At 48.1% G+C, this 24,563-nt stretch overlaps 1 protein-coding gene across 4 annotated transcripts in view; it reads right to left on the minus strand.

Annotated features, from left to right (window-relative positions):
* KLHL25 (kelch like family member 25) overlaps positions 1-24,563 on the minus strand; it is a 51,628-nt gene that overhangs the window by 14,812 nt on the left and 12,253 nt on the right. Inside the window, exons 2-4 of one of the 4 annotated variants that reach the window (XM_060156098.1) lie at positions 5,555-5,638; positions 5,407-5,461; positions 763-1,037 (exon numbers count right to left, since the gene is read on the minus strand). The exons of 1 other annotated variant lie outside the window; for it this stretch is intronic. In XM_060156098.1, coding sequence (XP_060012081.1) covers positions 763-886 — 124 coding nt within the window. In that variant the 5' untranslated portion in view covers positions 887-1,037; positions 5,407-5,461; positions 5,555-5,638. Of the gene's footprint in view, positions 1-169; positions 466-762; positions 1,236-5,406; positions 5,462-5,554; positions 5,639-24,563 lie in introns of those variants that run through there. 2 more of the 4 variants (XR_009541833.1, XR_009541835.1) reach the window with 2 other exon arrangements.

The raw sequence follows: 24,563 nt of genomic DNA on the forward strand, positions 1-24,563 counted from the left end.
GGGGCCAGGGCCTGGCACCCCGCAGCTCCCCGCTCAGCCCCCAAGCATGGCCGGCCCGCCCCCTCCACCCCTGCTCTCTGCTCAGCTCTGCCAAACCCGGCCCAAGCCCCACCCCTCAATCTGCCAGCCAAGGACGACTCAGATGGTAGAGGCTGGGGTTCAGACCAACCGCTTTTGCACCAGCTCTGGATACGAGCCTCCTTGGGTGACCTCGAGCTGCAGCTGCCTCCCGTGGTTGCTAGAACGTGCAATAGTGTCCCCAGCCTGGTTAAGAAGCCAGCAGGGCAGTGCTAAGGAGCATGTGCTCTGGACACATTCCACCGTCTGGGGCTGCTACTGTGTGGCCCCATTCTTCAGCCGGGGAAGCCAAGGCTCAGAGATGCAAAGTGGCTGCCCCACGTGCTGCAGCCAGAATTCCCTTGTGGGCTGTCTGGTTCCAGCCCAATCTCTACCCCACATTAGCCCAAGGAGACTGGGATTCCTGCAGGGAGACTTTTGAAAGCCATTCCTAAGGAGCCACAGACCCCAAGCAGAGCCTTACGCCCCCCTCTGCTCCCAGCGCGTCCTGTCCTGAGCTGGGCTCCAAGCAGCCCTGGCCACACCCCTCACACCCCTTGCCCTTGGAAAGTTCCCCAAGAACTGCTGTCACAGCCCAAGCGCTCAGCATAGACACATTCTGCAAATCCAGGGCTCTCCAGAGGCCTCCGGACCCAGCTGCGATAAGCAAGGTGTGGAGATGAGGCCAGCTAGCCTGTGGCTCACCCTCTGGACACCTGCTCGATTCCGAGGTCCCGAGGGGAGGCCAAGACAAGGTCCTGGGTGACAGCGGGACGCTAAAGCAATCCAGATTTGCCTCAACCAAAGCAGCAGGAAAACCTGTAGCCATCGGAGCCTCCCTGGTCCCGACAGGCGACTCCAGGCTCCCAGGCCACAGTGAACGTTCCACCTGCCCCCTCGTCTGGCGTCCTCTGCCGGGCCCGGGACTTGGGGCTCAGAGTATGGGTCCCCAGAGCAGACAGACACAGGCTCATCGCCGGCTGGAACGTGGGGATTCCAAAGCACTTGAATTAAAGTCTGGCCGATGGCATGACCCAAGACCCCACTGTGGTACTATGGGAAAGAGGCTCAGACGGCAGGCAAAGATCCCAGGCCTCAAGAGAAAGTGGCCAAAAAGTAAAATGCATTCAGCGTCCTGACCCCAGAAGCCTGGGCTTCCTCCTTCCCGCTGGTAAGGAGGCCAGAAAAACCCCCTTCTGTTTCATTTTTATTTTCAGAAGTGTAAACTCCCCCCACTCCCCACTCCAAGTCAATTTTGTACTTAAGTAATAATCTGGTAAAGGAAGGCTGCGATCTCATGCGTCACTGGATTGTAAATTATTGTCCAAGTGCACTGCTCTCTCCCTTGCTCACTCCTCTCCTGGCAAAGAGCCAGGGAAGCCACCGAGTGACGTGATCAGAGCTGCCGGGGCAAGGCCCCTGCTCCCGGGCTGGGGCAGGGAAGACACAGGGGCTGGGCCTGGCCTTGCTGCTCTGGCCCCCGAGCTCCAGGCGGACTGCGGGCCAATGACCCGTCAGTGTCCCTCAGTGCAAACCTGCCACCGCGGAGCACTGAGCTCCAGGTTAGAGGTTCGCCTGAGGGGGTCCGTGTGCAGCCCACAGGGGCGGGAGAGTGCTGCACCCGACGTCCAGGCTGTACCCGGTGGTCCCCACTCTACCACATGCCCTAGGGCACCTCTCCCCTCCTCTGCAACTTAGTTTTCTCTATTGTGAGACGAAGTCCCTGCTCTGCTCAGGCCTCTGAGAGTCCCTCACTCGTTGGCAATTGTTTACAGAGCTTGACCCCCGAGCCTGGCCCTGGAGCCAGGCACTGCAGAGATGAGAGACTGCGCTGACCTGGCCGCAGAGGCTTCCTGGGAAGCGCCCCCCACCCCCGAGGTCTGAATTGCCCAACCTGAATTCCAGCCTTGCAGCACAGCTCCCCAAATCTCACGTGACAGCTAAATCCTCATTCCGGCTTCTGCCTCCTTGATCACCGGGCACTTTCCCAAATGTGGCCATCCACCTGGTGACTGTCCATCCGGCTCCCGTGTGTCTGGGCTGTTGGAGGGACGTGGCCTTTGATCTGTGTGCCACCTGGGGGACTGGTTCCGAGGTCTCCAGTTCAGGGCCCTGATGCTGAGGCTTGACCTCGGTTCCTGCTGTTCCACAGGCCCCACCTGCTCTGGGCCCCTGAGCACCTCACTGCCCTCGCCCCGTGCCCCACCCCAGCCAGGAAACCAGGCTGCTTCTGAGCTCCACGTGGACGTAGCCTTGAATGCTGGGGCTTGCACACCCATGCATGGTGCCCAGCTCCTCCTGGACTCACTTTACAGACAGCCCCGGGTTGGAATGCCAGCTCTCTGCCGTGCAAACAGGACGTCACTAGTAGCTGCTCCTGGGGGGCAGTAGGCTCAGAGGCTGCCCACAGGGCCTGGCCCTGTGGCTAGCCAGAGATTGGACGGCCCTGCTTTCCTCCCACAGTCACATGTGGACACACACTCTCAGCCCGTCAGGCGAAGGCCCTCTTGGGTTTTCTGGCCCCGCGTGGCACGCTTCCCTCCCTTCCGGGCCCAGGTCCACGCTGAAGCAGCTGGTACTGAGGCTGTGGGAATGGGCTGGGCCCCCCTCCGCTCTGGGGGGCTGCTAACAGGGCCGCCCTAGGAGGGATTCAGGCGAGACTCCCTTTGGAGGGCGTTAAGGGCAGGACGAGGCAGGACTCAAAGACTGAGAAGGTGCCAAAAAGCAGGGCAAACCCCAACAGAGCAGCCACGTTTGCCCTGAGAATGAGGTCAAGTTAAGTGGGCAGCCCGGGGCCCCTGAGCTGACTCTGTCTCGCTCAGCACCAGGATGCCTGCCCGCTGACGCCAACTCCCGCCCCGGCCAAGGGCCCGCGACGCACGGACACCCCCAAGCGGGTTCCCACCCCCAGACGGCTGCCGGCCCAGGCTCCTCTGAGCAGAGCCGAGAGCAGCAGCACCTGCCAGGAGGGCCGCCTCCCCGTCTGTCCCGCCTCCTCCCAGGAGGCGCCCAGACCTGAGCCAGTCTTCCAGGGACAGCCCCGAAGCACCAGGATTCTGGGGGGGTTGGAGAGTCTCACTGGCCCCAGTTTACAGACAAGGAGGCTGAGGCCCAGACACAGGGAGGGGGCTGCAGAGACTGTGAATCGAGTCTCCACCCAGGCCCACGGGTGCCCAGGGCTGCCCTTCAGCCCCAGGCCAGCAGTGTGGGAGGACAGGCCTGAAAGCCAGGGGCCCTGGATGCCGTGCCCCACCTCAGGCTACTCACCTCCACCAGAAATATACCCGGATGCCAAAGCGTTACCTCAGCCGTAACATGTCCAGCATTTCCCCCAAACCTGCTCCTCCCCCGATCTGGGAAATGCCACCAACACGCTCCTTGGTGCTCACATCCCATCATCCCAACAACCAGGCCACCACATGTCCTGTGGCCGCGCCTCCTACACAAGCCCTGGGCCTGACCCTCCCCCCAACCCCTGTCTCTCCCCTGGACTAACAGAAACCAGCCTCACCAGCCTCTGCTTCTGCTCGTGCCCCCCAGGGTCTGAATTCATCCAGAGACCAGAACCTTTTAAACAGCATCACCTGAATCACACCACGCCCAGCTCAAAACTCTCCAGGGCCATCCCAGCACCCTCAGTAAAACCCCAGGTCCCTACTGTGGCCTCCAGGTCTCCACTGGCTACCCCTGTGTCCTCACATCCTGCCACGTCCCAAAGAGCTGCCCCTCAGGCTGCGCCGGACTTGTCACTGGCCTCAGGACCTTTTCACGTGCTGTTCTTCTGCCTGGAATGCGCCCCTGCCCACCCCATTTTTCCTGAGTGGCTCACTCTCGCGCCTCCTGAGAGCGGCCACCTTGTTGAGGTCACCACCTCCCACACCTCCCCTACTTCTGCCTTCGCAGCACCCGTCACAACTTAGCATCACGCGCTTATCTGCCTCCTGCATCTCTGGCCCCTGAAGGCAGGGACCGTGTGTGGTGCTGATGGGACCCGGCAGAGTGACCACTTGACTGGACTCAATGACGAAGCTAAGACGCACATGGTGCACAAAGCTCACCTCACTAACATCGCTGCGGTGCTCGCCCAGCTGCCCTCCTCCAGGCCCAGAGGAGATGCAGGCTGAGATGCTGTGGATGCTGCCGAGGTAGGTGTGACCATGGGCAGGCGTGGCGGACACGCAAGCCAGCACGGCCCCCTCCTGCTTGCCCCAACATCCAGCTGTTCTCAGGAACCACCCTCCTCCACTCCAGGCTGTTTAGACACGGGATCCAAGGCAGGGCACCGGGCTGGCCAAAGTGGTGCATCCCTGGGCTCCAGCGTCCTCCCAGCCATTGTGACAGGCCCACACCCAGGATGGGCCCAGGAGACTCTGACGGGCCCCACACCCAGGATGGGCCCAGGAGACTCTGACGGGCCCCACACCCAGGATGGGCCCAGGAGACTCTGACGGGCCCCACACCCAGGATGGGCCCAGGAGACTCTAGTCTACGATGTTTACTCAGCTGCAGGGGGTGAGGCCAGCTCTGTTCCTGGGGCGGCTGACAGACTGAACCGAGGCTGGGAGCGGAAGTGCTGCCCGAGGTGGGCGCTGCACAGAGGAGGAGAGCGGGGCCCTCATGCCTGCTGACCCGAGCCAGTCCGCCCCCTTCCTTTCTGTCACTTGCCACCAGGAGTCCCAACTAGTAAAAGGATCACTGGGACGTCAGTTCCTGAATCAGGGATCAGGACTGCTGGCCTTAGTAAGGGGTCTTAGCTATGCGAGTCCTGCCACCCTTTCCACCTCCAGGGGAGGCCACCCTAGACACCAAGAACGGGTTTCATGAGGTGATTTCCAGTGTTCAGTACCAGTTACACACCCAGCCCTATGCAGGGGCTGGGGGATCCAAAGAGAGTATATAAGACAAAAGGTTCCCAGTGGCAGGAAGGGTGAGCACCAAAAGTGTGTGTGCAGTCAGGTCCGTCCAGACTCTTGGAAGCCTGTCTCCATGGCCCCCTGCCTTTGGGAGCCCCCCAAAATCGGACACTCTCAAGCTGTACGTATCTCAGGACTATTTTGATGACCTAAGCATCATCCCAGGTTTTGATGGATTTAAGGCACATAAATTAACTGCATGACACTGCCATGCTCCTGACGAGCAATTTATTATCCTGCCAAGAGGTACTGATCCACCTCCGACAACAGCTCCGCTTCCCCGACGGCAGTCCTTACCTACAGGAAAGAGGTTAAAACACACCAGATAGAAGGGATGGGATCAACATGGCAGAGGAACAGGCTGGGGAGCTCACCTGCTCCCACAAAAACATTAAAAATACACCTACAAGTGGAACAACGCGCACAGAACACCTACTGAACGCCAGCAGAAGGCCTCAGACTTCCGAAAGGGCAAGAAAACCTCCATGTAACTGCATAGGACGAAAGGGAAAAGAAAAAGAAAGAAATCGGGATGGGGCTTGCGCCCCAAGGCGGGAGCTGTGAAGGAGGAAAGATTTCCGCACCTTGAGAAGTCTCCTCACTGGCAGGGAGATGAGCCTGGACGGAGAGGGAGCTTCAGAGCCTCAGAGGAGAGTGCAGCAACTGGTCTGCGGAAGGCAAAACGGAGAGTAACCTGCAGAGAGGGTGGGCACCGCCACCCCGCGCTCCCCAGCCTGAGACTCTCATCTTTCGGTGCAGGTGGGGGCTGGGTGCCAAAGCTCAGGCTTCAGAGGTCAGACCCAGGGAGAGGACAGGGGATGGCTGCATGGAGAGAGCCTGAAGAGGCTGGAGTGTGGACACTGAGGGGGGTACTTGGAAGAAGCCTGGGCCTGCCAGAGAGGCAAGGTGCTATTATGGGGAGGGGGCATGAGGAGAGGAGTTGGACCACCAAAAGAGCTTCTTTCCCTGTGAGCGCTCCCAGGCAACAGGACACCGCCTACCGGAGTTCCAGGGGTGGGCGTGAGTCGCTGCTATGAGACACGCAAGTGGGTGCCAAGCGCTGCCCCCAGTCTCCCAGGAATACACGGAGAGCAGCTACTACCACGAGACCTGCAAACAGGCACCAAGCACTGCCCCCGCCATCCCGGGTGTGCACAAGGGCCATGGCACCTGCACACCCCATATCAAGGGGATAACAGCCAGCACACGCTGAAGAAAGAGACAAGCATCCAAGCTAAAGGAAGCCCCTCTCTTCTGGAAAACATGGTGGCATAGAAGGACCTGAGCCTACCTCCTCTCACGAAAACACCAAAATCACAACTAACGGCTGAACAGCCATCAACAAAAAAGACAGGGACCTACCAAAAAAAAAAGATATTTTAGATTCAAAGACAAAGAAGGAGCCACAACAAGATGGTAGGAGGGAGGCTTCCACGACATAATCAAATCACATACCCACCACATGGGTGACCCACAAATTGGAAAATAATTATATCATAGAGGCTCTCCCACAGGAGTGAGAGTCTTGAGCCCCATGTCAGGTTCCCCAGCCTGAGGATCTGACATCAGGAGGAGGAACCCCCAGAGCATTTGGCTTTGCAAGCCAGTGGGGCTTGAGTGCAGGAGCTCCACAGGACTGGGGCAAACAGGGTCCACTCTTAGAGGGCGCACACAAGACTTCACGTACACTGGGACCCAGCCCAAAGCAGTAACTCCACAGAAGCCCAGGCTCAACCTACCTATGAGTCTTGGAGGGTGTCCTGGGGAGGCTGTGGCTGACTGACGAGGGAGCAAGGACACTGGTGGCAGAGGCCCCAGAGAATATTGATCAGCATTACCTCTCCTGGAGGTCACTCTTTTGGCATCAAGACCTGGCCCTACCAAACAGCCTGCAGGCTCCAGTGCTGGAATGCCTCAGGCCAAACAAACAGCAGGATAGGAACAGCCCCACCCATCAGCAGACAGGCTGCCTAAAGCCGTACGGAGCTCACAGCCACCTCTAACCACACCACTTGACACAGCCCTGCCGACTACAGGGACAAGACCCAGCTGAACCCACCAGTGGGCAGGCACCAGTCCCTCCCACCAGGAAGCCTGCACAAACACCAGGACCAACTTCACCCACCAAGGGGCAGACACCAAAAGCAAGAGGAGCTATGATCCTGCAGCCAGCAGAAAGGAAACCACAAACACAGAAAGTCAGACAAAATGAGATGGTAGATAAATACGTTCCAGACGAAGGAAGAAGACAAAAACCCACAAGAACAACTAAATGAAGTGGAGATAGGTAACCTACCCGAAAGAGAATTTAGAGTAATGATAGTAAGGATGATCCAAGATCTTGGAAAAAGAATGGAGGCACGGATTGAGACGATACAAGAGATGATTAACAAAAAGCTAGAAGACTTAAAGAACAAACAAACAGAGATGAACAATACAATAACTGGAATGAAACATACACTACAGAAATCACTAGCAGAATAACTGAGGCAGAAGAATGAATAGCTGACTGAAAGACAGAGTGGTGGAAATCACAGCTGTGGAACAGAATAAAGAAAAAAAATGAAAAGAAATAAGGTCAGTCTGAGAGACCACTGGAACACTATTAAACACACAAACATTTGCATTAAGGAGTCCCAGAAGGAAAAGAGAGAAAGAACGTGAGAAAATACTTGACGAGATAATAGCTGAAAACTTCCCTAACATGAGAAAGGAAACACTCAAATCCAGGAAGCACAGAGTCCCATACAAGATAAACCCAATGAGGAACATGGTGAGACTCATATTAATCAAACTGACAAAAATGAAAGACAAAGGAAGAATATTAAAAGCCACGAGGGAAAAGAAACAAGTAACATACAAGGTAATCCCCATAAGGTTTTCAGCTGATTTTTCAGCACAAATTCTGCAAGCCTGAAAGGAGTGGCACTATATATTTAAACTGATGAAAGGGAAAAATCTACAACCAAGAATACTCTATCCAGCAAGGCTCTCATTCATATTTGATGGAGAAATCAAAAGCTTTACAGACAACCAAAAGCTAAGAGAGCTCAGCACCACCAAACCAGCTTTAAAACAAATCCTAAAGAAACTTCTCTAAGTGGAAAATAAATGGCCACAACTACAATAGAATCAAGAAAATTGTGAATGGGAAAGCTCACCAGTAAAGGCAAACATAAAGTAAACATCTACACACAAATATAACATCAAAGCCAGCAATCGTGAGCAGATAAGAATACAAATGCAGGATACTGGAAATGCATTGGAAATTAAGAGACCAGCAATTTAAAACAATCTGGTATACATATAGACTGCTATAACAAAACCTCATGGGAACCACAAACCAAAAATCTATAATAGAAACACACACAAAAAAGAAAAAGCAATCCAAATACAACACTAAAGATAGACATCACATCATAAAAGAACAAAAGAGGAAGGGAAGAAAAAAGGCCTTCAAAAACAAACCCAAAACAATTAACAAAATGGCAGTAAGAACATACATATTGATAATTACCTTAAATGTAAATGGATTAAATGCTCCAACCAAAAGACATAGACTGGCTGAATGGATAAAAAAACAATATCCATATTTCTGCTGTCTACAAGAGACACACTTCAGATCTAGGGACATGTACAAACAAAGTGAGGGGATGGAAAAAGGTATTCCATGCAAGTAGAAATCAAAAGAAAGCTGGAGTAGCAATACTCATATCAGACAAAATAGAGTTTAAAATAAAGACTGTTACAAGAGACAAGGAAGGTCACTACATAATGATCAAGGGATCAATCCAAGAAGAAGATATAACAATTGTAAATATATATGCACACAACACAGGAGCACCTCAATATATAAGGCAAATACTAACAGCCATAAAAAGAGAAACTGACAGTAACACAATAATAGTGGGAGACTTTAACACCCCACTTTCATCATTGGACAGATCATCCAGACAGAAAATCAATACGGAAGCACAGGCCTTAAATGACACATTAGACCAGATGGACTTAACTGATATTTATAGAACACTGCATCCAAAAGCAACAGAATACACTTTCTTCTCAAGTGCACATGGTACATTCTCCAGGAGAGATCACATCTTGGGTCACAAATCAAGCCTTGGTAAATTTAAGAAAATCGAAATCATATCAAGCATCTTTTCCGACCACAACACTATGAGATTAGAAGTCAATTACAGGAAAAAAGAAAACTGTAAAAAACACAAACATGTGGAGGTTAAACAATATCTTACTAATCAATCAATGGATCACTGAAGAAATCAAAGAGGAAATCAAAAAATACCTAGAGACAAACGAAAATGAAAGCATGATGATCCAAAACCTATGGGATGCAGCTAACAGTTCTAAGAGGGAAGTTTATAGCAATACAATCTTAACTCAGGAAACAAAAAAAATCTCAAATACACAACCTAAACTTACAGCCAAAGCAAATAGAGAAAGATGAAACAAAACTCAAAGTTGGAAAAAAAGAAATGATAAAGATCAGAGCAAAAATACACTTGATCTTAGCCAAAAGGCCAAGAAGTAATAGAGACCAGAAATAAATGAAATAGAGAAGAAAACAATAGAAAAGATCAATGAAACAAAAAGCTGATTCCTTTAAAAGATAAACAAGAGGATTTAGGGAAGATGGCGGAAGAGTAAGACGCGGAGATCACCTTCCTCCCCACAGATACACCAGAAATACATCTACACGTGGAACAACTCCTACAGAACACCTACTGAAGGCTGGCAGAAGACCTCAGACCTCCCAAAAGGCAAGAAATTCCCCACGTACCTGGGTAGGGCAAAAGAAAAAACAGAGACAAAAGAATAGGGACGGCACCTGCACCAGTGGGAGGGAGCTGTGAAGGAGGAAACGTTTCCACACACTAGGAAGCCCCTTCGCGGGCGGAGACTGCGGGAGGCGGAGGGGGGAGCTTCGAAGCCACGGAGGAGTGCACAGCAACGGGTGCGGAGGGCAAAGCGGGGAGATTCCCGCACAGACGATCAGGGCCAACCAGCACTCACCAGCCCGAGAGGCTTGTCTGGTCACCAGCCGGGGCGGGCGGGGCTGCGAGCTGAGGCTCTGAGGCTCGGGTTTCAGTTTCCGACGGAGCGCAGGGAGAGGACTGGGGTTGGCGGCTTGAACATAGCCTGAAGGGGTTAGTGCACCACAGCTAGCCGGGAGGGAGTCCGGGGAAAAGTCTGCACCTGCCGAAGAGGCAGGAGACTTTTCCTTCCCTCTTTGTTTCCTGGGGCGTGAGGAGAGGGGTTTAAGAACGCTGCTTAAAGGAACTCCAGAGACGGGCGCGAGCCGCGGCTAAAAGCGCGAACCCCAGAGACGGGCGCGAGCCGCGGCTGAAAGCGCGGACCCCAGAGACGGGCGCGAGCCGCGGCTGAAAGCGCGGACCCCAGATGCGGGCGGGAGACGTTAAGGCTGCTGCTGCCGCCACCAAGGGGCCTGTGTGCAAGCACAGGTCACTCTCCACACCCCTCTTCCGCGGAGCCTGTGCAGCCCGCCACTGCCAGGGTCCCGGGATCCAGGGACAACTTCCCCGGGAGAACGCACAGCGCGCCTCAGGCTGGTGCAAAGTCACGCCGGCCTTTGCCACCGCAGGCCCTCCCACGGGGAGGCAGGCCCGTGCCCCTCCCTCCCCGCCGGCCTGAGTGCGCCAGAGCCCCCGAATCAGCGGCTCTTTTAACCCCATCCTGTCTGAGCAAAAAACAGACGCCCTCCAGCGACCTACACGCAGTGGCAGGACGAAATCCAAAGCTGAGCCCTGGGAGCTGTGAGAACAAAGAAGAGAAAGGGAAATCTCTCCCAGCAGCCTCAGAAGCAGCGGATTAAAGCTCCACAATCAACTTGATATACCCTGCATCTGTGGAATACCTGAATAGACAACCAATCATCCCAAATTAAGGAAGTGGACTTTAGGAGCAAGATCTATGATTTTTTCCCTTTTCCTCTTTTTGTGAATGTGTATGTGTATGCTTCTGTGTGAGATCTTGTCTGTATAGTCTTGCTTCCACCATTTGTCCTAGGGTTCTATCCGTCCATGTTTTTTTTTTTAGTTTTTTTTCTTAATAATTAATTTTAATAACGTTATTATACTTTACCTTCGTTCTTTCTTTCTTTCTTTCCTTCCTTCCTTCCCTCCTTTAGACAACGAATCATCCCAAATTGAGGAGGTGGTATCTGACAGCAAGATTTATGATTTTTCCCCATTTACCTCTTTTAGTGAGGGTGTATGTGTATGCTTCTGTGTAAGATTTTGTCTGTATAGCTTTGCTTCCAACATTTGTCCTAAGGTTCTATCTGTCCCCTTTTTTTTTCTAAATAAGAATTTTTTAATCCAATAACTTTATTATACTTTCTTTTATTTTTACTGTACCTTCTTTCTTTTCTCCTCCTTTCCCTCCTTCCTTCCTTGCTCCCTCCCTCCCTCCCTCCTTTCTTTCCTTCTTGCCTTCTTTCCTTCTTTGCTTCTTTCTTTCTTTCTTCCTTCCTTCCTACCCTCCTTTCCTTCTTTCTTTCCTCATACTTCTACTAATTCCCTCTACTTTTTCTCCCTTTTATCCTGAGCCGTGTGGATGAAAACCCCTTGGTGCTCCAGCCAGGAGGCAGGGCTTGGCCTCTGAGGTAGGAGAGCCAACTTCAGGACACTGGTCAACAAGAGACCTCCCAGCTCCACATAATATCAAACGGCGAAAATCTCCCAGAGACCTCCATCTTAACACAAGCACCCAGCTTCACTCAACGACCAGCAAGCCACAGTGCTGGAAAACCTATGCCAAACAACTAGCAAAACAGGAACACAACCCCACCCATTAGCAGAGAGGCTGCCTAAAATCATAATAAGGCCACAGACACCCCAAAACACACCACCAGACGTGAACCTGCCCACTAGAGAGACAAGATCCAGCCTCATCCACCACAACACAGGCACTAGTCCCCTCCACCAGGAAGCCTACACAACCCACTGAACCAACCTTAGCCACTGGGGACAGACACCAAAAACAGGAGGAACTATGAACCTGCAGCCTGCAAAAAGGAGACCCCAAACACAGTAAGATAAGCAAAATGAGAAGACAGAAAAACACACAGCAGATGAAGAAGCAAGGCAAAAACCCACTAAACCTAACAAATGAAGAGGAAATAGGCAGTCTACCTGAAAAAGAATTCAGAATAATGATAGTAAGGTTGATCCGAAATCTTGGAGATAGAATGGACAAAATGCAAGAATCAGTTAACAAGGACCTAGAAGAACTAAAGATGAAACAAGCAACGATGAACAACACAATAAATGAAATTAAAAGTACTCTAGATGGGATCAATAGCAGAATAACTGAGGCAGAAGAACGGATAAGTGACCTGGAAGATAAAATAGTGGAAATAACTACTGCAGAGCAGAATAAAGAAAAAAGAATGAAAAGAACTGAGGACAGTCTCAGAGACCTCTGGGACAACATTAAACGCACCAACATTCGAATTATAGGGGTTCCAGAAGAAGAAGAGAAAAAGAAAGGGACTGAGAAAATATTTGAAGAGATTGTAGTTGAAAACTTCCCTAATATGGGAAAGGAAAGAGTTAATGAAGTCCAGGAAGCACAGAGAGTCCCATACAGGATAAATACAAGGAGAAATACGCCAAGACACATATTAATCAAACTGTCAAAAATTAAATACAAAGAAAGCATATTAAAAGCAGCAAGGGAAAAACAATAAATAACACATAAGGGAATCCCCATAAGGTTAACAGCTGATCTCTCAGCAGAAACCCTACAAGCCAGAAGGGAGTGGCAGGACATACTGAAAGTGATGAAGGAGAAAAACCTGCAGCCAAGACTACTCTACCCAGCAAGGATCTCATTCAGATTTGATGGAGAAATTAAAACCTTTACAGACAAGCAAAAGCTGAGAGTTCAGCACCACCAAACCAGCTTTACAACAAATGCTAAAGGATCTTCTCTAGGCAAGAAACACAAGAGAAGGAAAAGACCTATAATAACGAACCCAAAACAATTTAGAAAATGGGAATAGGAACATACATATCGATAATTACATTAAATGTAAATGGACTAAATGCTCCCACCAAAAGACACAGATTAGCTGAATGGATACAAAAACAAGACCCTTATATATGCTGTCTACAAGAGACCCACTTAAGACCTAGAGACACATACAGACTGAAAGTAAGGGGATGGAAAAAGATATTCCATGCAAATGGAAACCAAAAGAAAGCTGGAGTAGCAATTCTCATATCAGACAAAATAGACTTTAAAATAAGGACTATTAAAAGAGACAAAAAAGGACACTACATAATGATCAAGGGATCGATCCAAGAAGAAGATATAACAATTGTAAATATTTATGCACCCAACATAGGAGCACCTCAATACATAAGGCAAATACTAACAGCCATAAAAGGGGAAATCGACAGTAACACATTCATAGTAGGAGACTTAAACACCCCACTCTCACCCATGGACAGATCATCCAAAATGAAAATAAATAAGGAAACACAAGCTTTAAATGATACATTAAACAAGATGGACTTAATTGATATTTATAGGACACTCCATCCAAAAACAACAGAATACACATTTTTCTCAAGTGCTCATGGAACATTCTCCAGGATAGATCATATCTTAGGTCACAAATCCAGCCTTGGTAAATTTAAGAATATTGAAATTGTATCAAGTATCTTTTCTGACCACAACGCCATGAGACTAGATATCAATTACAGGAAAAGATCTGTAAAAAATACAAACACATGGAGGCTAAACAATACACTACTTAATAATGAAGTGATCACTGAAGAAATCAAAGAGGAAATCAAAAAATACCTAGAAACAAATGACAATGGAGACACAATGACCCAAAACCTGTGGGATGCAGCAAAAGCAGTTCTAAGGGGGAAGTTTATAGCAATACAAGCCCACCTTAAGAAGTAGGAAACATCTCGAATAAACAACCTAACCTTGCACCTCAAGCAATTAGAGAAAGAAGAACAAAAAAACCACAAAGCTAGCAGAAGGAAAGAAATCATAAAAATCAGATCAGAAATAAATGAAAAAGAAATGAAGGAAACAATAGCAAAGATCAATAAAACTAAAAGCTGGTTCTTTGAGAAGATAAACAAAATAGATAAACCACTAGCCAGACTCATCAAGAAAAAAAGGGAGAAGACTCAAATCAATAGAATTAGAAATGAAAAAGGAGAGGTAACAACTGACACTGCAGAAATAAAAGAGATCATGAGAGATTACTACAAGCAACTCTATGCCAATAAAATGGACAATCTGGAAGAAATGGACAAATTCTCAGAAATGCACAACCTGCCAAGACTGAATCAGGAAGAAATAGAAAATATGAACAGACCAATCACAAGCACTGAAATGAAACTCTGATTAAAAATCTTCCAACAAACAAAAGCCCAGGACCAGATGGCTTCACAGGTGAATTCTATCAAACATTTAGAGAAGAGCTAACACCTATCCTTCTCAAACTCTTCCAAAATATAGCAGACGGAGAAACACTCCCAAACTCATTCTACAAGGCCACCATCACCTTGATACCAAAACCAGACAAGGATGTCACAAAGAAAGAAAACTACAGGCCAATATCACTGATGAACATAGATGCAAAAATCCTCAACAAAATACTAGCAAACAGAATCCAACAGCACATTAAAAGGATCATACACCATGATCAAGTGGGGTTTATTCCAGGAATGCAAGGATTCTTCAATATACGCAAATCTATCAATGTGATAAACCATATTAACAAATTGAAGGAGAAAAACCATATGAGCATCTCAATAGATGCAGAGAAAGCTTTTGACAAAATTCAACACCCATTTATGACAAAAACCCTGCAGAAAGCGGGCATAGAGGGAACTTTCCTCAACATAATAAAGGCCATATATGACAAACCCACAGCCAACATCGTCCTCAATGGTGAAAAACTGAAAGCATTTCCACTAAGATCAGGAACAAGACAAGGTTGCCCGCTCTCACTACTCTTATTCAACATAGTTTTGGAAGTTTTAGCCACAGCAATCAGAGAAGAAAAGTAAATAAAAGGAATCCAAATTGGAAAAGCAGAAGTAAAGCTGTCACTGTTTGCAGATGACATGATACTATACACAGAGAATCCTAAAGATGCTACCAGAAAACTACTAGAGCTAATCAATGAATTTGGTAAAGTAGCAGGATACAAAATTAATGCACAGAAATCTCTGGCATTCTTATACACTAATGATGAAAAAACTAAAAGTGAAATCAAGAAAACACTCCCATTTACCACTGCAACAAAAAGAATAAAATATCTAGGAATAAACCTACCTAAGGAGACAAAAGACCTGTATGCAGAAAATTATAAGACACTGATGGAAGAAATTAAAAATGATACAAATAGATGGAGAGATATACCATGTTCTTGGATTGGAAGAATCAACATTGTGAAAATGACTCTACTCCCCAAAGCAATCTACAGATTCAATGCAATCCCTATCAAACTGCCACTGGCATTTTTCACAGAACTAGAACAAAAAATTTCACAATTTGTATGGAAACACATAAGGCCCCAAATAGCCAAAGCAATCTTGAGAACAAAAAATGGAGCTGGATGAATCAGGCTCCCTGACTTCATATTATACTACAAAGCTACAGTAATCAAGACAGTATGGTACTGGCACAAAAACAGAAAAACAGATCAATGGAACAGGATAGAAAGCCCAGAGATAAACCCAGGCACACATGGTCACCTTATCTTTGATAAAGGAGTCAGGAATGTACAGTGGAGAAAGGACAGCCTCTTCAATAAGTGGTGCTGGGAAAACTGGACAGCTACATGTAAAAGTATGAGATTAGATCACTCCCTAACACCATACACAAAAATAAGCTCAAAATGGATTAAACACCTAAATGTAAGGCCAGAAACTATCAAACTCTTAGTGGAAAACATAGGCAGAACACTCTATGATATAAATCACAGCAGGATCCTTTTTGACCCACCTCCTAGAGAAATGGAAATAAAAACAAAAATAAACAAATGGGACCTAATGAAACTTCAAGTCTTTTGCACAGCAAAGGAAACCATAAACAAGACCAAAAGACAACCTTCAGAATGGGAGAAAATATTTGCAAATGAAGCAACTGACAAAGGATTAATCTCCAAAATTTATAAGCAGCTCATGCAGCTCAATAACAAAAAAACAAACAACCCAATCCAAAAATGGGCAGAAGACCTAAATAGACATTTCTCCAAAGAAAATATACAGGCTGCCAACAAACACATGAAAGAATGCTCAACATCATTAACCATTAGAGAAATGCAAATCAAAACTACAATGAGATATCATCTCACACCAGTCAGAATGGCCATCATCAAAAAATCTACAAACAATAAATGCTGGAGAGGGTGTGGAGAAAAGGGAACCCTCTTGCACTGCTGGTCGGAATGTGAATTGGTACAGCCACTATGGAGAACAGTATGGAGGTTTCTTAAAAAACTACAAATAGAACTACCATTTGACCCAGCAATCCCACTACTGGGCATATACCCTGAGAAAACCATAATTCAAAAAGAGTCATGTACCAAAATGTTCATTGCAGCTCTATTTACAATAGCCCAGAGATGGAAACAACCTAAGTGTCCATCATCGGATGAATGGATAAAGAAGATGTGGCACATATATACAATGGAATATACTCAGCCATAAAAAGAAATGAAATTGAGCTATTTGTAATGAGGTGGATAGACCTAGAGACTGTCATACAGAGTAAAGTAAGTCAGAAAGAGAAAGACAAATACCGTATGCTAACACATATATATGGAATTTAAGAAAAAAAATGTCATGAAGAACTTAGGGGTAAGACAGGAATAAAGACACAGACCTACTAGAGAATGGACTTGAGGATATGGGGAGGGGGAAGGGTAAGCTGTGACAAAGTGAGAGAGAGGCATGGACATATATACACTACCAACGTAAGGTAGATAGCTAGTGGGAAGCAGCCGCATAGCACAGGGAGATCAGCTCGGTACTTTATGACCACCTGGAGGGGTGGGATGAGGGAGGGTGGGAGGGAGGGAGATGCAAGAGGGAAGAGATATGGGAAGATATGTATATGTATAACTGATTCACTTTGTTATAAAGCAGAAACTAACACACCATTGTAAAGCAATTATACTCCAATAAAGATGTAAAAAGAAATAATAATGAATAAAATAAAATAAAATAAAATTACAAGCATAAAATAAAATAAAAATAAAAATGAAAAGACAACCCACAGAATGGGAGAAAATACTTGCAAACGATGCAACTGACAGGGATTAATCTCCAAAATACACAAACAGCATATGCTGTTCTGTATCCAAAAAACAAACAACCCAGTAAAAAGATGGGCAGAAGATCTAAATAGACGTTTCTCCAAAGACGACATATGGGTGGCCAAAAAGCACATGGAAAGATGCCCAACATCGCTAATTATTAGAGAAATGCAAATCAAAACTGCAGTGATGTATTACCTCACACCAGTCAGGATGGCCATCCTCAAAAAGTCTACAAACAATAAATGCTGGAGAGGGTGTGGAGAAAAGGGAACCCTCCTACATGTTAGTGGGAATGTAAATTGATACAGCCACTATGGAGAACAGTATGGAGGTTCCTTAAAAAACTAAAAATAGAACTACCAAATGATCCTGCAATCCCACTACTGGGCATATATAAGGAGAAAACCATAATTTGAAAAGATACATGCACCCCAATGTTCACTGCAGCACTATTTACAACAGCCAAGATACAGAAGCAAACTAACTGTCCATCAACAGAGGAATAGATAAAGAAGATGTGGTACATACCTACAACAGAATATTACTCAGCCATAAAAAAGAAGGAAATAATGCCATTTGCAGCAACATGGATGGACCTAGTGATTATCATACTAAGTGAAGTCAGACAAAGACAAATATATGATATCACTTATATGTGGAATCTAAAAAAAATGATACAAATGAACTTATTTACAAAACAGAAACAGACTTACAGATATCGAAAACAAACTCATGGTTATCAAAAGGGAAATGTTGTGTGGGGGTAATGGTAAATTAGGAGCTTGGGATGAACATATACACACTACATATAAGACAAATAACCAACGAGGACCTACTGTACAGCACAGGGAAGTCTACTCAATATTCTGTGATAACCTATATGAGAAAAGAATCTGAAGAAGATTGAATATATGTGTACGTCTAATTGAATCACTTCGCTAACACCTGAAACTAACACAACATTGTAAATCAACTCTACTCCAATATAATATATATATAGTTTTAAAATTGCAAAAAGGGACTTCCCTGGTGGCACAGTGGTTAAGAATCTGCCTGCCAATGAAGGGGACATGGGTTCGAGCCCTGGTCCGGGAAGATCCCACATGCTGCAGAGCAACCAAGCCCATGCGCCACAAGTACTGAAGCCCATGCTCCTAGAGCCCGTGTTCCACAAGAGAAGCCACCGCAATGAGAAGCCCACGCACTGCAACGAAGACCCAACATAGCCAAAAATAATTTATTTAAAAACATAATAATAAAATAAAATTGCAAAAAAAAAGTACCAAATAGCAAGGTGCCCAGCTCACCTTTCATCCTCCTTGGAAAGTTAGCCAAATACATAAGTAAACAAACTAGCCAAGAGGCAAGACCTTCAGAAGAAAACTTGCCAAGCTCTCTGAAGATTCCAGTGACTAAGATCTAAAGACCTCCACTCTCAGAGAAAAAGGCACCAGAGGCAATCAAAGCTGCATTTTGGGGGTCACTGTCTGGGAGGCCCAGCTCTGTCCTGCAGCACCAACGCCCTCCCCCACTTCCACCCCCAGCCAGGAGTTAGCAATTTTCTAAATGAGTGTGTCAACTCCATCACTCTTTGCTGGTGGCCAGAGGGAGCCAGAAAATCCCAGGGCCCAGCTGAGGGGTTGCAGGTAATGTGGTTCTGACTCGCTCATCCACCAGAAGCTTCCCGAACAATTCCCACGTGCCAGGCAGGGAGACAGTGATGCACAGAGACAGAGTTCCTGCCCCCATGGACCTGCACTCTGTGGTTGGCGGTATGGAAGGGGGCAGACAGACCAGCGATAAGCAACCAAACCAGTGAACAGGACACTTTCCCTTCCTGGGAGTTCTATGAAGAAAATAAAATGGCAATGGGCCGCAGAGGGACAAGACGACGGTGGGCTCATTTAGGTCCCTGTGAAGAGGGGACACGTGGGATGAAACTTAAGTGATGAGCGGACCCCAGATGTGATGGCGGGGAAAAGAGGGTTCAGGCAGAGAAGCAGCAGGTGCAAAGGCTGGGTGGAAACCATCGGCCCTTCAGGGAAGAGAAAGGCCAGGGACAGGCAGGGGCGCTATCACACAGGGCCAGTGGCATGTGAACCCTGGGGCCAAACGTGTAAGTGAAGAATTCGCCTTCGACATTCCAGCTGCAGCAGGTGGACCCCAGCCCGCAGAGGGGAGGGGCAGCAAGTATTTTGAATCTGTATCTCCCAGGGGGTTCTGCCCCAGCTGCACTGACACACCTGTGACAAGGCAGCCCCCGGGAAACTCAGAGCTCCTCAATGCCAGTGCACAGGAACAGGGCCCCTGAAGACAGCTCAGCCCTTACTGGTGACCCTGAGAAAGTTAATTCACCTCTCTGGGCTATTTTTCTCAATCATAAAGTGATGACGAAAACAGCTGCTACTTTATAGGTTTGTTTGAGACTTAAATGAGACCGTCGATGACAAGCATATGGGATGGCCTGGCCCTCTCCTGCTTACTTGGTCAGCTGTTTTATTATTGTTGCTGTTGTCATTACCACCGTCACTGAATAAAGGACACAGCAGACATTACCCCAATCTCCACTTTGAATAAGGGGATTTTCACTGTCTACTCTAATCATTTTTAAGTTATTTGATTTTTTTAAAATGAGTATGTAATATTTTTATAGTCAGGAAAAACACTAAAGGTTTTCTTCAAGCCTGCTGGATCTGGGTTACTCCAGAACTGTGATAATGAAGGATTCCAACACTATCAGATATCAGGGCTATGCAGGGCGGCGTGCTGCAACAAGGTTCCCAGGAGCGGGGTTCCAAGAGGACGCCCCGTGATACTGCAGCTCAAATCCCCACCCTACCCAAGTCTGGGGGACACACACACCTCGGTGAGCCCACGGGGTGCAGGGGCAGCCATCCGTCCAATTTTCAAGTGGAAAACAAACTAAGCACCGTATGAAGCAGACAAATCTAATTGTTAAGTGAAAGTAAAATCAGTATGACCACTGTAACTGAATCAGAGCCACAGATCATTCTAGATACAAGTGAATTATCAGACAATGGGTCCTTTTCCTAGATGCTTCTACCTTCCAATGGCCCTTTCTTTTAAAAAGAAAACAAAAAACAACTTCATATATATTTATTCAGAAGTCGTATTACCTGAATTTTTATTGAAAATCCAACAGGTTAAAACTGTTTATATATATATATATATATATTTTTTTTTTTTTTTGCGGTACGCGGGCCCCTCACCGTTGTGGCCTCTCCTGTTGTGGAGCACAGGCTCCGGACGCGCAGGCTCAGTGGCCATGGCTCACGGGCCTAGCCGCTCCACGGCATGTGGGATCTTCCCGGACCTGGGCACGAACCCGTGTCCCCTGCATCGACAGGCGGACTCTCAACCACTGCGCCACCAGGGAAGCCCTGTTTATATTTTTTACTATGTATTTATTTATTTTGATCTTGCTTTTCAGCTTTTGATTTTGAAAGACTTCAAATCCGCAGTAAAGTCACGGGAATTGTGTAACGCACGCCTCCTGCTCTCCCGTGGTTAGCCTGCTGGATGCTACTCCACCCTATTCCAGCCCCCAGCCTCACCCCATCCCTGCCTCACTGCAAGCCCGGGCCCTCCTGCAGGCGAATGCGCTGGCCATGCGGGTGGTGGTTCTAGAATGGAGTGAGGTTCAGGGAAGGGGTGACGGTGTCTGCTTCATACCCTGCTTGGTAATGAATGGGGTTCTCTTCAGGCAGTGCCAGAATGTCCCACGAAGGGTGGAGCCCGCCCCTGAGCTCGCCCCCTCTGGACAGAAGCCCAAGCCTTCCACACCTTCTGACAAGGCACAGTGTGAGACAGCCCGGTTCCCACCTGCTGTCCTGAGGGCGTGAGCAACAGTGCAACTGTACCCTCTCAAAAGGGTCATGCACACTCACACACACAGTCCCAGGTGGGCACTGAATCCTACACATGGCCCAACTTCCTGCACCCAAAGCCAGGAAGGGGAACGTGGTCCCAGCAGACCCCGAGGGGCAGGCAAACGCCTCGGTGCCTTCTCCATGCGCTCCAGCCTTTTTACTCAACGCACACGAATGTTAGGCACACTTGAGGAAGGGCAGCCACTTTAGCTCCTGTGAGTGATAGCCAGGTCTCAGGCTGCCAGCAGCCTCTGGTCAACGGGGAGCCAGAGCTGTTACTCCGAGTTGATAGATGCTATGGGGATGGATGCCAGCTCTGCCGGAGTGGGCGGGCCACTTCTAGAGGAAGGGTCTGGGTGGTGCACTGCCCTGGCCTTTCCCAGGCAACAGGCTCTGCCTTCCCAGAAAAGGCAGAGGACAGGGGTAAGGGCTCAAGGCCTGTGAAACTCTGCTGTAGGAAGAAGCAACACCTGCTGCAAAGAATCAACAGGGAATTCTGGTTGGGAAGGGAGCCACATGGAGCACATGACTACCATGTATCCATACTGTGCTGGGCATCTTACATGGAAGATTTCATCCTCACAACCAAGCCTGACAAGGTTATGACTCTAATGTTTTAATCAAGATGGGCTAGGTGGTGCTGCAGCAACAAACACCCCCGAATCTCGGTGGCTCTGGGGACAGAGACATTTCACTCTTATGCTACATGCGCTGTGGGTTAGTTGGTGGTTGAGGGGGGAGGGGAGGAGAGAGTACTCTTCTCATCACTGTCACTCCCAGGGACCCAGATGACAGAGTAGTCGCCATGTCACCAGTCACCATGCCAATGGGAAAATAGAGAACGCTCTGGAAAGTGGCACTGCCAATTCGGTGCTTGGCCTTAGAAAGACACACATCACTTCTGTCCCCATCTCATTAGCTAAAACGAGTCACGTAGCTTCGTTCACCAGGACAGCACCAGAGGTGCAATCCTGCCATATGCCCTATTAGTTTTGTAATTTACAGATAAGAAAACAGCAGCTCAGAGATGAATGGTAATGACAACAGTACTACTATCAATAAGTCATAGTGACTGAGCACTTACTATGTACTAGGCACTGGTCTGAGTGCTTTTTTCAGGCTGGGACACCGGGCAGGGATATGTGGGAATGACTCCCTGTAATGACTGCCCAGCCATAGGCCCAGCCCAGCAGATGCAGCCACGGATGGTTGGCGCCCCCTTTTCTGCCCAGGACCACCTCTTCTGAGTGTGAGCTCCACGAACCAAGTGAGATAGGCCAACAGGCACACCCAGGAGCTCAGTCATTTTTTCTGAGAAGAGAACACAAAGGTGAGGGCAAGACACAAAAGACGACAAATCCCCAGGAATCACAGCCCCGACACAGACGTCCTCACGGGGGCTGAGGGGGTCAGGAGGTGGTGGGCAGAAACACCGTCCTAAGGAGGCAAAAACTGGTTCTTGGAAGACAGAAAAAAATCTTACTTGTTTTAGGTACAAAGCACAGACATACAGACAGACAGACTTATAGCGTATCTGGTATTAAAATTTATGGCAGGGAAGGGGGTTGAGTGCAATTAGGAATAAAAGGTCCAAAAAGGTTTGTGGGGGGAAGTGATAAGGTTGAGAGGCACTGCAAACACAATGACTATTTTCACTTTGGCTTATTATTTTCTGCTTTTATCCCAAAACAAACATTTCACATTGTTGCAACTACAGAACACACTTTCACATTGTTTTTACCATTCAGAGTCTGCATGCTCCTATCCTTCATTCACCACTGAACACAGATTGATCAGGGGTCTCCTGCATGCAGACACTGGGATGAACCGGTTGGTTTATCCCAGCGTCTCTGGGGCTGTCAGCTGTAATTTTTAATGTCTGTGAAGTATATAAGCACCATGACTTACTAATTCATTCATCCACAGTTTTGCATTTGTATCCAATGAACAAATAACGTCTTTGCTGTGGTGTATTATGAATCACTGTATTCTCTTGAGATAAAAATCTTTGGAGAAGAATTACAGATGTGTGACGTCATACTGTCATAGAAGCTCTGGTTACCATGCTTAACGAAACCACCGCTGCAACAAAGAGGCTTCTTTCAGCTACGGGAGGAGTGGCTCAGATGCCTCCAAATTCGGCAGGGAAGGGCCGAGAGAAGCTGCCACCTGGCTTCCACTGCCGCATCCTGCTGCCCCTCAGCTCAGTGGGGCCGCCTGGACTGTCTCTGGCCCCCGAGGCTGGGGGTCTGCAAGCCCAGCTATTGCTGCAGACGGGAGTGGGGCCAATGAAATGGACATCCCTGGTCTAACCACAGAGGGGACAAAGCACTTGGTGCTCAGGTTCGCCCATCTGTTGAGATCACTTGTTTCCTTTCATTTATCCAGAGCGAGACAGAGAGAAACAAGCAGGGGCAGAGAACAGCCCCCGTACAAAGCAAACACCGCCTCCTGGTCCTGGGTTCCTCCCTCTTCAGCAGGACTGGCCGGGCCCCTGGCAAACAGAGGGAGGCTGGGGGCCTGGAGGGAGGCTGTCTCTCTTCCTGTCTGGTCCCCTGAAAGAGTCACAGAGGCCCACAGATGGAGTCATTAAAAGCACTGTGGCCTAGATATCACTTTCAGTGAGCCACCTGGAGTGACAGCCTGGGAGGAAAATGCACACGCAGAACAGGACAGAAGGAAAAAAAAAAAAAGTCAAGCACCAGCTACTTGTTCGTGGATTTCTTCCTCCCTGTGCTCTAGAAGCTTCGTTCTACTCCAGGCTGCCAGGGCTGCTGTCGAACCAGAATGGGAATGTGCCTCAATTGCTAAAGCCCAAGACACAGCTCTGTTTCTCCCCTCCCATGGAGAGGGAGGAGGGCAGGGGAGTGTAGCTGGAGAGCACTTTGGTAAGAGCTTTCAAAATGACAAAAGCCCTCTGCCCCAGCCTCTCCACGCCCAGGAATCCTGCCCTCCATCACACTTCCACGCTCTTGGCTGCAAGCAAAAGGCTGGAAACAGGCTCAATGTTCACAGGCAAGAGGCCCAGTTAAAGCAATGGTGGTTCATTCATACAATGGAGTACTACAGAACTATATATATATAAAAATAAGCAACTGGCTTTCTCTGCTAAAACGAGAAGTGCTATGAATAGGATGCCATCTCTTACATCTGTTAAAAACCGACTACCTAGTCATACACATAGACACGTAATACACACACACATGCACCTGCTGGGGTTGCAGACTGTCTCTGGTAGGTTGGGTGAGAAATGGGTTGATAGCTACCACTGGAGAGGAGGGTGGGGAGGCTGTCCCCACCGCACACACCCCTGAACCTGCCGGACACTGTGCCAGATGCAGGGTCACTTTTTTGTTTTTGGTG

Source organism: Lagenorhynchus albirostris, chromosome 1, assembly GCF_949774975.1.
Source record: "Lagenorhynchus albirostris chromosome 1, mLagAlb1.1, whole genome shotgun sequence".
NCBI classification, from domain to species: Eukaryota; Metazoa; Chordata; class Mammalia; order Artiodactyla; family Delphinidae; genus Lagenorhynchus; species Lagenorhynchus albirostris.